The 13909-nt window shown below is 35.6% G+C and overlaps 1 protein-coding gene across 1 annotated transcript in view; it reads left to right on the top strand.

Annotated features, from left to right (window-relative positions):
- DDX10 (DEAD-box helicase 10) overlaps window positions 1-13909 on the top strand; it is a 368946-nt gene that overhangs the window by 32278 nt on the left and 322759 nt on the right. The window contains exons 2-6 of the mRNA XM_077113037.1: window positions 80-140; window positions 503-633; window positions 1989-2147; window positions 3195-3315; window positions 4372-4561. Coding sequence (XP_076969152.1) covers window positions 80-140; window positions 503-633; window positions 1989-2147; window positions 3195-3315; window positions 4372-4561 — 662 coding nt within the window. The remainder of the gene's footprint in view (window positions 1-79; window positions 141-502; window positions 634-1988; window positions 2148-3194; window positions 3316-4371; window positions 4562-13909) is intronic.

Raw genomic sequence — 13909 nt, 5'->3', positions numbered from 1 at the left:
AGAAAAATGTTTTTATTGTGAAACGAATTATGCAGTAGGTTTTTGTCTTATCTGACATGTCCCCTTTGTTCTTTTTCAGATAAATGCAAATGAAATTACAAGATTTTCAGATTTCCCCTTGTCCAAAAAAACATTGAAAGGTAGGTACATAATGATCCTGAGACTTGTTATTGGAGCTCTTAATGCTTTTTATAAATGGAAGAGGATTTAGAGAGTGTTTAACCTGAAAAATCTTATTTTGGCAAATAATTGTGATATTAGGAAAACTTACAACAAAGACAAAATTTTAATTCATTTGAGTTTTAGCAGTTTGTCATTCTCTTCACTTATTCTAGACAGGTTAAAGACTGGTAAAAAAAAAAAGAAAACAAGATGTCAGGGACTTTTGAAAATTAAAATGTACTCTGGTTGTATTGGTTAAAATAAGCAAGGAAACCAACAAAAATGCGACACCTTTATGCCGAGATTTTCTAAAGTGTCATTCTCCCTTCCACACTGCCAGGTTTGCAAGAAGCCCAGTACCGTTTGGTAACTGAGATACAGAAACAGACCATTGGGTTGGCTTTGCAAGGTAAAGATGTACTTGGAGCTGCCAAAACTGGATCTGGCAAGACTTTAGCCTTCCTTGTTCCAGTAAGTATTTTATACACATTGAGTCAGGTTCTCTATTATCCAGTTTTATAGCGTTCTATGCTTTTCATGTATGGCCCTTGACACAGATAAGAATAACTAATTTTATAAAGAGTTGTTTCATGTTGGGTTTTCCTGCCTAGAATGCAAGTCTCATTAGATGAGATCTACAGCCATCTTGTTCTACACTGTGTTCTCTAGGTACAGTGTCATGTGGGCACCCAGTCTCTTGTTAAGAGTGGTGGAGAGTCCTTTCTACTCTCATTCTTGCAAAGCTGCCAGTTGTGTTTATATGTGTCACATGTTTAGGGTAAAATGAAATAGGCTCATTTTAAGGAGATTTAGTCATTTGCTGAGAATTTTCTTGGACACTGTCCTAGTTTGCTAGCTGCCGGAATGCAACACACCAGAGATGGATTGGCTTCTAATAAAAGGAGATTTATTTTGTTAGTTCTTCAGAGGAAAGGCAGCTAACTTTCCACTGAGGTTCTTTCTTATGTGGGAAGGCACAGGATGGTCTCTGCTGGCCTTCTCTCCAGGCCCCTGGGTTCCAACAACTTTCCCTGGAGTGACTCCTTTCTGCACCTCCAACGGCCTGGGCTGAGCTGCCAGTGCTGAGATGAGGAATGCTGAGCTGCTTGGGCTGTGCTACGTTGTGGTCTCTCATTTAAGCATCAGCCAATTAAGTCAAACGTCCTTCATTGCAGCAGGCACGCCTCCTAGCCGACTGCAGATGTAAATCAGCAACAGATGAGGTTCAAGTACCATTAGCTCATGTCCGTAGCAACAAAACTAGGTATGCTCACCTGGCCAAGTTGACAACTGAATCTAACTACCACAGACACTAACATCTTTCCTGTCCTTTATAGCAATAAAACGAGAGCCTTTTAGGAATCCGCTTACATTTCAGTTATGCAGTTGATAATTTTTGATTCCTGCAAAATAATTGTCTTAGAAAAATCATATTAGTTTTTGTTTCAGGTCGTGCAAAACCATATCTTTCTCTTAAATCCTAGCCTTTTTTTATTTAAACAATGTTTCTCTACTCTTAGATATTCTAGTCACTATAACTACAACAGCTACACAGATGAATGTTATTATAATCTGGTTTCATGGGGCTGTTTTTTCCTTCTCCCATGAGTTGGGAGTAGATGCTTCTGGTGGATAGAGGAAAGAGAAGATGGAAAAAAAACAAGATCTTTTCTTTCTAATTGGATAATAGTTTTGACTGTTCATGTCTTCTGCTTGGAAGTTGCCATTGATATGGAGGAGCAAGGTTGAGGCTTAGGGATCAAAAAGCTAACTTATTTACTAAACAGTAAGAACTTAGTGAACCTGACTTTGCTGTCTGTTTTGAGGTGCTGGAAGCTTTATATCGTCTGCAGTGGACTTCAACAGATGGGCTGGGGGTTCTGATAATATCACCTACAAGAGAACTCGCCTATCAGACTTTTGAGGTTCTCCGAAAAGTGGGAAAGAATCATGACTTTTCAGCTGGTCTCATCATAGGTGGAAAGGTTTGTCCTTTTTCCTTGTCCTCCCTCTTTTTCCTCTCTGCAATATATATTAGAACACTGTGGTAGTTGAAAAAGAAGAGGTGGAGATTTCACCTAAACAGACAAGGTAACCACATAGGCAGGGTCTCATGGAATGCTAGCACCTTGGTTGGTCTATTTGTCAATTTTGCAGGTCCAGAAAGTCCATTTTGTCAGGGTATCTGGAATTGTTTGGGGATTCTCAGACCACTTTACTCTGGCTAACCTGTAAATCTGTTTGTTAATATGCATTGGGAAAAACTCCATTTCTTATTATAGTTCTTTTTAACGAGTTACTTTAGAAGTTGAATAATTCAAAACGTTGAAAGGAAGGTAGATAGTTTGAGAAATGTTTATTTTAGGCTATGGTAAAACTTATTTATTCAACATGTATTCCACCTTATGTCGTATACCAGGAATGCTTGTATCTGCTACAGTTTCATCTAAACTATGAGGATAAACATTTGACTTCTTGACTTCATATGCAAGCAAACACAAAAGAAGAAAGAGGACCATCATAAACCCTCATGAACTCATGTACCCATCACCTGACTTTAATAGTTAACAGCATTCTGCCGTTTTTGTTTCGAGGAGATAACTGAACTCTGCATTTTAGAAGTTATTATTTTCATGAGTGTAAAGAGATCCATTGAGCGGTGTCAGGAGACTATTCAGTGTACTTGGGTCCTGACTTACAAACTGGGAGTAATTCCAATATTTTAGCCTGACCTAATAGGAAATCTAGACTTAAAGCATTCAACCGATGATGATTTTTCTTGGCCTCAAAATCCTGGGTATCAGTAAGAATCTAGAGGAATTCCAAGCTCTTTAGGTTGCCTATAAGAACTTTTTTTTTTTAAGCCCAGGAATTTGGATACACTGCAGAAACAGAAGGGAGAAATTATGTTTATTTCTAGAGTATCTAAACTGCTATGATGAAATGCCACATACAGATGGCTTTTATAGTTTTGGTACACAGGCTGCTTAGGGTGATATGTCTGTATAATAAGAAGAAACAACTGTTTTTAGGATCTGAAACATGAAGCGGAAAGGATCAACCACATAAATATACTTGTTTGCACACCGGGTCGGCTTCTTCAGCACATGGATGAAACAATATGTTTTCATGCTACCAATCTCCAAATGTTAGGTGAGTCTCATGAATTTCTAATGAAAAACCTTATGCTTAGGAGAGAGAACTCATAAATTTTAATGATAGAAATGCTGTATTGGATAAATGTTATGATTAAAAACAGTCTGAGCAATAACTTGTAAAAAATTTTTTGCCATATGGCTTCTAAGTCCTGAGAGTACAAGTAGGGGAAAAAAAAGAGAGTACAAGGAGACCTACTTTTTTGTCATTGTCGAAATTAAAGAATATACATAATCTTAATATGAAATTAGGCCTTTCCATATTAGGTACTGCTAAGAGTTTTTTTTTTTTTTTAAATAATGAAGTTTATTTTTAGAGCAGTGTTAGGTTTACAGAAAAATTGAGTAGAAAGTACAGAGTTCTAGTATGCCCCTCCATTTTCCTCTATTATAGAAATCTTGCATTAGTGTGGTATATCTTTTACAATTGATGAACTGGTATTGATATTGGTAACCAAAGTAAAATAACAGTGTACATTAGAATTTGTTCTTTGTGTTGCGCAGTTCTCTGGGTTTTGAAAAATGTTTAATGTCATGTATCCATCATTACAATATCATACAGAATAGGTTCACTGCCTTAAAAAGGCCCTGTGTTCTACCTGTTGGTCACTCCCCCCACCTTGCCTACGACCCTTTTTAAATTTTATTTTTAAGTTATTTCTTATAACTTCAAAGGTCAGATTGGTGTTTTTTTAGGAGCTTCTTTCTACTTGGTGATATTTCCTAATGTGTGTTTAAAAAAAAAATCAACTTCTTATTTTAGAATAATTTAAAATTTTACAGAATAGTTGCAGTTGTAGAGCAGAGAGTTCCCATATTTCCTTTACCCATAGTCCTCTAGTGTTAACATCTTACATTACATGATACTTTTGTTAAAACTAAGAGATTAACCGTGGTACATTGCTATCAGTTAAACTTTTGCTTTTATTTGGATTTCTCCAGTTTACCCACTAATGCTCTTTTCCTGTTTAGAATCCAATCTAGAATACCACATTGCCTTTATTCTAATGTATGTTTTAAATATTCTAGCTCAATTTGCATTTTCCCATTTTAGTTCTTGATGAAGCAGATAGAATCTTGGATATGGGCTTTGCTGATACCATGAATGCTATTATTGAAAATCTTCCCAAGGAACGTCAGACTTTGCTTTTCTCAGCAACACAAACCAAATCTGTGAAGGACCTTGCACGCTTGAGTTTGAAAAATCCTGAGTATGTCTGGGTTCATGAGAAAGCAAAATACAGGTATGCAGTATTTGAAACCATTTTTGATTCAATCAAAAAACCATCATTCTCTTCTTAGGTTTGAGAATTTGATATTTTAAATTAATATTACTTTTCCAGAAAATTAACACTGTTTTATGTTTTTGTTATTATTACACGTGCAAAGTGCAGCAAATACATGAATTGAAGTTACTCACATTCTGGATACACTCTTAGATATGGGAATATTCAAATGCAGCATGTCCTAAAATGTAGTTGGGGGGAAAATAAGATGCAGGTCTTTTGACTTTCTTCTTTGTTTCTTTTGCTGTTTGCCTTCTGACTATTTTCAAAACTCAGCAGTGTCTTTAAGAGAACAGGAAAGGGAAAATAAGGAAGAAAATCCCCAAGGAAGAAAATCCCCAATGTTTTCAATCATTAGATAGTCTCTAAACCTTTTATAAAGTGTAAATTAATTGTATATTTAATTCCTAACTCCACTTTCTGTGGAAAATAGTTATTATTGTAGGTGATAAAGTTAGTTTAAAAAACTGAATGTAAAGTTATTTTTATTTCACAAATGATAATTATAAATATCATTTATAAAAATATGACTTGCAGAAACATTTTAAAGGCAGATGTTCAATGTAATTTACAAAACAGGTTATACGATAATTACTGAGGTACTCTGTAATTTCACATTCACTAGAAGTACCCTGTGAAGCAAAACTGGTGTGAATTTCATTACTGAATTTTCCCCTTTAGCAATCTTCAATTAATTTGTTTAATATACCCTGAGAGATTATAGTCAGAATGTTTTAAGGAGTTCTAAAGTGTCTGCTTATATATTTGCTCTCAAGTTTGTGAAGGGCCAGAAAAATAAATTAAGAAGAGAATTAGTAGCTCTTTGAAATTGTATGTCAGAGTATACTTAGAAAAACGAAAAATGTATCACTTGTTTTCTTTATTTTGGTGAATGTAGAGAAATGGTATTTTGATGACTTTTTTTTTTATTTTTAGAGAAAATGGTTGACTTTGGGCCATAGAGATTTGCATATCACTATTATGAATAAAATATGACTTGTATAAATGATGGATATTATTTTGAAAACATAGCTTTATGGAATTTTTGTTTTTCTTGATTGAATGCAGGGTATTTTAAAATAACTTGTTATTCTGAAAAATTCCTACTATGAGGTAGGAATTTTGAGTTATGTTTTTAGGCTCAAACACATTTCCTCTCAGTTTGAATCTTTAATCATTATGAGATACTCATCTTCCTCTATACTAATACTTTTGCTTTAAAGTCTAGTTTGATTGATGTGAGGCAAACTATTGCAATTTTCTTTTGGTTAGTGCTTGCATGGTAGATTTTATTCTGTCCTTTTACTTGTTGCATTTTTTATACCCATGTATTTTAGGTTTGCCTTTGTAAACAGCATATAGTTCTGTTTTTGTTTTTTTTTTAATGTATCTGGTTTGATAATCTCTAGTTTTTAATTTGGAGGGTTTAGTTTTTTTACATTTGATGTATGTTATTGTTCCCCTTTCCTCCCGTGCCTTCCTTGTCAAGTATTTTAATTCCATATGTTTTAATATCCATAAGCCTTTGTAATTATTGTGTGAAGTCATAAAAGTTTATTTAGACTTACACACATATTTACTTTTTCTGGTATTTTATTTCTGATTACATAATAATGGTTCCATTTGAAAACTTTTCTTCTGCTCAAATAATTTGTTTAAATATTTGTTTTAGTGCAGATTTACTAGTGAAAGATTCTCTCAATATTAATTTTTCCAAACCTCTACATTTCATGTTTTTTGAAGGATTTTATTTTTTCGTTTTGTTTTCTGAGTAGTGGTAGCTTTACAGAAAAATCATGTAGAAAGAACAAAGTTCTCATTTACTCTCCTTACCCCATCACACACTCCATTTTCCCTATTACTAACATTTTGCATTAATGTGGTACCTTTGTTACAATTGACAGAGTATTGTAATTATATTAACTATAGTTCATAGTTTACATAAGGGGCCACTTTTTGCATTATGTATTTCCATGGCTTTTAAAACTTTTGTTTTGGTAACATATATACCACCTAAAATTTCACAGTTTAACTACTTCATGTATACAGTTCAGTGGTCTTAATTACATTTACAATGTTGTACTACCATTACCATCACCCATTATCAAAACTTTTCTATCAGCCCAAATAGAAGCTCTGTGCCAATTAAGTGCTAAGCCCTTCTTGCCCACCTGTAACCTGCCCTCTGGCCATATTCTAGTTTCTGAATCTGTAAATTTGCATATTCTAATTCTGTAATGTCAGTGAGAACATGCAATGTTTATCCTTTGTGTCTGGCTTATTTCATGCCACATGATGTCTTCATGGTTCATGTATTAGCAATTCATTCCTTTTCATGGCTAATTACTGTCCTAATGTGGTGTACCACATTTTGTTTATTCATTCATCTGTTGATGGACATTTGGGTTGTAGTAATCTTTTGGTAATTGTGAATGGTGCTGCATGAACGTTGGTGTGAAAATATCTTTTTGAGTTCTTGCTTTCAGTTCTTTCGAGTATATATCTAGAAACAGAATTGCTGGGTCATATTGTAATTCTGTATTTACTTTCTGAGAAATTCCCAAATTGCTTTCCACAGTGACTGGAGTATTTTACATTCCCACTGACATGAGCAAGTGTCCCTATTTCGCAATATCTTCTCCATCACTTTTTAAAAATATATATTTTTATTGGGAAATCTTCACACACATATAGTCTATCCATTGTATACAATCAGTGGCTCACAATAACATCACATAGTTGGGATTTCATCACCATGACCATTTTTAGAACATTTGTATTACTCTAGAAAAAGACATAAAAACAAAAATAAAAACGTGTATGTCCCAAACTCCTTACCCCTCCCTCTCATTTTCCTTTAGTATTTCAGTGTACCCAATTTTTTACCCTTTGTCCCCCTTATTATTTATATATTTTTTATCCTTGTTTTTTACTCATCTGTCCATACCCTGGATAAAAGGAGCATCAGACACAAGGTTTTCATAATCACATAATCATATTCTAAAAGTTATATAGTTATACAGTCTACTTCAAGAATCAAGGCTATTCAGACACAGTTCAGCAGTTTCAGGTACTTCCCTCTAGCCACTACAATAGACCAAAAACTGAAAAGGAATATCTGTATAATGCATAAGAATAACTATCAGGATAACCTCTTGATGCTATTTGAAGCTAAAACTTTAGTTTGTTTCATTTCTTTCTTGCCCCTTTTGGTCAAGATGGCTTTCTCAATCTCATGATGCCAAGGCCAGGTTCATCCCTGGGAGTCAGGTCCCACATTGCAAAGGAGATTTACACCCATGGGAGTCATATCCCATGTAGAGGGGAGGATAGTGAGTCCAGCACTTTTTTTCATTTTTTTAATAGTAGCCATCTAGTGTATGTCAAATGGTATTTTACTATGGTATTTTACATTTCCTTAGTGGCTAATGATGTTGAACATTTTTACATGTCCTTGTTGATCATTTGTATATCTTCTTGGAGAAGAGTCTAGTCATGTCTTCTGCCCATTTTTCAATTGGATTTTTGATGTTAAGTTGTAGAGTTTCTATATCAACTTTTTTTTTAAATTGTAAAATACATATATATATATATAAAGCAATGTTTTAGTTTGTTAAAGCTGCCAGAATGCAACACACCAGAGATGGATTGGTTTTTTTTTTTTTTCATAGGAAGGCACCAGGAATTGAATCAGGGTTTCTGGAGAACTCTGCCTGCTGAGCCACCATGGCCCACCCATGGACCAGCTTTTAATAAGGGGATTTATTAGTTACAAATTTATAGTTCTTCAAAGGAAAGCTTTCATCTGAGTGTATTTATCAGTGGGAAGATACACAGTGATGTCTGCTGGCCTTCTTCCTGGCTTCTAGATTCCAAAGAGTTTCCCCAGGGTGATTCCTTCTTCTTCTCCAAACATTTGAGCTGAGCTGTGAGTGCTGAGATGAGGTATGCTGAGCTTGCATACCTCAAGTGTCCTTAAGTGTCTCCACTATTAGTTCATTACCTGTTCTCCTAGTTTGCTAACTGCTGGAATAGGATATACCAGAAACAAAATGGCTTATTTATTTTTTTATTTTTTTACATGGGCAGGCACTGGGATGGGATATACCAGAAACAGAACAGCTTATTTATTTATTTATTTATTTATTTATTTATGTTTTTACCTGGGCAGGCACTGGGTAACAAACTCTGGTCTCTGGCATGGCAGGTGAGAACTCTGCCACTGAGCCACCATTACCTGCCCCAGAATGGCTTTTATTTATTGATTGATTGATTTTTTTCATGGACAGGCATCTGGAATCGAATCCGGGTCTCTGGCCTGGCAGGCGAGAACTCTGCCTGCTGAGCCACTGTGGCCCACCCCAGAATAACTTTTAAAAGGGGGAATTTATTAAGTTGCAAGTTTACATGTGAAAATGTCCAAATTAAAGCAAGGCTATAGAAATGTCCAATCTAAGGTACCCAGGGAAAGATGCCTTGGCTCAAGAAGGCCGATGGGGTTCAGGGTTTCTCTCTCAATTGGAAAGGCACTTGGCAAACATGGCGACATCTGCTAGCTTTCTTTCCATGCTTCAAGTTTCATGATGCTCCCTTGGGGGCGTTTTCCTTCTTCATCTCCAAAGGTCTCTGGCTGTGGGGGCTCTAGTTGTTCTGGTAGCTCTCTCTCTCTCTCTCCAAAATGTTTCCTGTTTTAAAGGAGTCCAGTAAACTGATCAAGACCCACATGGAATGGGAGGCATGACATCTCCGTCCAGTCAATGGTTAATACCCACAATTGGGCATGCCACATCTCTGTAGAGATAATCTAATCAGATTTCCAACTATAGTGCTGAATAGGTATTGAAGGAAATGGCTGCCTTCACATGATGGATCAGGATTTAAAACATGGCTTTTTTGGGGAACATAATCCTTCAAACCAGCACAACTGTATATAGAAACACTATTGATTTTTTTACATTAATCTTGTAAACCACCACTTTGTTGTATTTGTTTCTTAGCTTAGGTAGCTTTGTTGTAGATTTCTCAGGGTTTTCCAAATATAGTATCATGTCATCTGCAAATAATGAAAGTTTCACTTCTTCCTCTCCTATTTGGATGCATTTTAATTTTTTTTTATCCTACCTGATCACTCTAGCTAGTGCTTCTAGTTCAATGTTGAATAATAGTGGTGACAGTGGGCATTCTTGTCTTGTTCCCAATCTTAGGGGAATGACTTTCATTCTCTCAGGCTAAGTATGATGCTACCTGTGGGTTTTTCATATAATTCCCTTTATGATATTGAGGACATTTCCTTCTGTCCCTACCTTTTGAAGTGTTTTTATCAGAAAAGGATGCTGAATTTTGTTGAATGTTTTTTTTGGCTTCAATCTATTTGATCATGTGATTTTTCCCTATCGATTTGTTAATATGTTATATTGTGTTGATTGATTTTCTTGTGTTGAGCCATCCTTGTATTCCTGGTATAAACCCTACTTTGGGTAGAATTTTGTTTTTATATATTCCAGATATTAAATCCTTAATCAGACATATTGTTTCCAAGTATTTTCTGCCACTTTGTTGGCTGTCTTTTTAATTTCTTGATTAACTCCTTTGTTGCGCAGAGTTTTTACTTTTGATGTGGTCCCATTTATCTAATTTTTCCCTTCATTACACATTCTCTTGATATAAAGACTAAGAACCTATTACTTAACAAAAGGTCCTGAAGATACTTCTCTTTGTTTTCTCCTTAGGAGTTTCATAGTTTTGGTTCTTATATTTAGGTATTTGATCCCTTTTGAGTTGATTTTTGTATATGGTGTGAGGTAGGGGTCCACCTTCATTCTTTTCCATAGATGCATCCAGCTTTCCCAGCACCGTTGTGGCAAAGACTATTCTTTCCTCTATTGAATGGACTTTGCACCCTTGTCAGAAATCAAATAGCCATAGATGTGAAGATTCATTTCTGAACTTTCAGTTTGATTCCATGGTTCTGTATATCTGTGCATGTGCTAATACCACACTGTTTTGATTACTGTGGGTTTTAAATAAGTTTTCAAATCAAGAAGTATGAGTGTTCCAACTTTATTCTTCTTTTTCAAGGTGGTTTTGGCTTTCAGAGCCCCTTATCCTTTCATATGAGTTTTTTTTTTAAAGCAGTTTTACTGAGATAAATGCACATACCATGCAATCTATCTGACATGTATGATCAGTGTCTTCTAGTATATAAACAGAGTTGTGTTTTCATCACCATAATAAATTTTAGAACATTTTACTCATAGGAGGATTCACTTTATTATCTAGTCCGATGTTTCAACCTCTGTCTTTCTTAGCAGTGACATACACAACCCTAAACTTTCCCTTTCAATCACAAATACACCCACTTATCATCACTGTTAATTACTCTCACTATAATGTGCTACCATCACCTCTATCCATTCCCAAAAATTTACAATCAACCTTATTGCAAATTCTGCACAAATAAAGTATGAACTCCCCATTCCCTGCCCTCATTCTATTGTATTTTGACCTGTGTTATACATATTAATGCTGTGAGTTTGCTAATTATATTTACTTCGTATTAGTGAGATCATACAATATTGTCTTTTTGTATCTGACTTATTTCACTGGACGTATGGTCTTTTTGTATCTGTGTTGTCACCTGTGTCAAGAGTTTATTTTTCCTTATAGCTGAATATAGCCCCTTCCATGGATATACCACATTCTGTTTGTCCATTCATTGGTTGATGGACACCTGAGTTGCATCCATCTTTTGGCAGTTGTGAATAATGCTGCTGTGAACATCGGGGTGCAAATGTCTGTTTATATACCTGCCTACAGTTCTTCTGAGTGTATAGCTAGTAGTGGAATTGCCAGATCATATGACAGTTTTATAGTTAACTTCCTGAGGAACCACCAAACTGTCTTCCACAGGGGTTGCACCATTCTACATTCCCAGTGATGGTGAATCACTTGTAGTTTTCTGCTTTTTAAATTGTGGCTCCTCTAGTAGCGTGAGATGATATTTCATTATAGTTTTCATTTGCACTTCCCTAAAAACTAGTGATATTGAGCATCTTTTCATGTACTTTTTAGCCATTTATATATCCTCTTTCGAAAAATGTCTCTTCAGGTGTTTTGCACATTTCTTGATTATGTTGTCTTTTTTTGTTGTTGAGTTGTAAGATCTCTTTATATGTTGTGGATATTAAACCTTTGTCAGATATGAGTTTCTAAATATTTTATCCCATTGAGTAGTCTGCCTTTACACCCTCTTAAACAAAGTACTTTTGAGGCACAAAAGCACTCAGTTTTGAGGAGGTCACATTTAACTAATTTTTCTTTCCTTACTTATGCTTTGGGTGTCAGGTCTAAGAAACCATTACCTACCAAAAGATCTTGCAGATGCTTCACTACATTTTCTTCAAAGAGTTTTATGGTTCTGGCTTTTATGTTTGGGCCTTTGATCCACTTTGAATTAACTTTTGTATAGGGTGTGAGGTTGGCATAGTACCACTTTAGAACTGTAGGGAACAGTTGGCTGAAGAAAGCTATCTGCTAGACAGTACAGAAAAGCACAGGGTCATGAGATGTCATAGAGAAGATTGGCATCCTTCCAGATCTCCTCCCCTGGGCACATTGGAACTGATCTACACTCTCTTTGTGGATTCTGGACATGTTTTAACTGGGAAAAATGGACTTGGATAGTCCTTTCTGGGGGTCCCTCTAGGGTCAAACTAACTAGAGGTAACAAAAGAGTGTTGAAAACATATAGAGGCAGATCAGAACCAAACATAATAGATCAGCATTCCCAGAGGAGAAAGAGGGAAAAGGAAACTTTTTCCTGTGGGTGAAACAATTACAGAAACAGTATAATCTCAGAAATCATATCATATATATATATTCAGGTTAAGAATCAGATAAATAAGAGCTGAAAAAAAATCTCATCTGTAAAATCATGAGCTATTCTAAAGGTCCTGAATAAGTTAAACCAAGTGTAATAGCACAAGGCCTGTCAACAAGTAAACTCTAGGCAAGAGAGAGAAAATTACTTCTAGAATAAACTCATCAAGAAAAGTAGATGCCTAGACAACAGCAAAAAAAAAAAAAAAAATCACAAGTCACACTAAGAAATAGGAAGATATGGTCCAGTCAAAGGAGCAAACTAAAACTTCAGATGAGATGTAGGAGTTGAAACAACTAACTAATGATGAAGGAAGATGTTTAAGGAGATGAAGGAAAATGTGGCAAAAGAGATAAATGAATATAAAGATAAAGAATATAAAGAAGAGACTGGTCTGTATAAAGAACAATTTGAAAGCAGGAAAAAAAATAACTTTTTGGAATGAAAAGCACAATAGAGGACAGAAAAATTACAGTGGAGACACAACAACAGATTTGAAGAGGCAGAAGAAAGGGTCAGCAAACTAAAGGTTAGGCTGTCTGAAATCTTAAAGGTTAAAGAATAGATAGGGGAAATGTCATGGTCAGTCTTGTGTCAGTTTGGCCAGGTGGTGGTGCCTGTTTGTCTGGTTGGGCAAGTGCTGGCCTGTCTGTTGCTATGATGACATTTCATAGAATTAAGTCAGGATCAAGTTGGCTTCATCCACAGCTGATTGCATTTGTAATCAGCCAAGGGGCGTGTCTTTTGCAATGAGTGACTTTTAATCTAATCACTGGAAGGCTTTTAAGGAGGACTAAGAAGAAGCCGGCGAAGCCAGCCTCTCCTGTGGAGTTCGTCCCTTCATCAGAGTTGTCAGTTTCACAGCCTGCCCTATGGATTTTGGGCTCTGCGTTCCCACGGTTATGTGAGACACTTTTATAAATTTTCTGTCTATGGATATTTCCTTCTGATTCTGTTTCTTTAGAGAACCCTAGCTAATACAGGGAAATAATGGAAAAATTTGAGCAGGGTTCAGGGAATTGAATGACAACATGATGCACACAAATAATCACCTCATGGGTATCCCAGAGGGAGAAGAGAGGGGAAAGAGACAGAAAGAATATTTGAGGAAATAAAGGTCTAAAATTTCCCAACTCTTAGGGAAGGCTTCAGTTTACAGGTCCAAGATGGATAGCATTCTCCAAAGAGAATAAATCCACATAGATCTACTCCAAAACACTAATCAGACTGTCAAATGCCACAAACAAAGAGAGAATCTTGAAAGCAGCAAGTGAAAAATGATTCATCATATACAAAGGAAGCTTGGTTAAGTTCGAATTTCTCATCAGAAACCATGGAGCAAGAAGGTAGAGGTATGACATATATAACATACTGAAAGGAAAAAACTGTTAGCCAAGAATTTTTTTTTTTTTTTTTTTTTTTTAAGG

This window comes from Tamandua tetradactyla, chromosome 8 (assembly GCF_023851605.1).
Source record: "Tamandua tetradactyla isolate mTamTet1 chromosome 8, mTamTet1.pri, whole genome shotgun sequence".
In the NCBI taxonomy this organism is placed as follows: Eukaryota; Metazoa; Chordata; class Mammalia; order Pilosa; family Myrmecophagidae; genus Tamandua; species Tamandua tetradactyla.
Note: the sequence above shows the minus strand (reverse complement) of the source record. Positions and strands in the feature narration are given on the sequence as shown.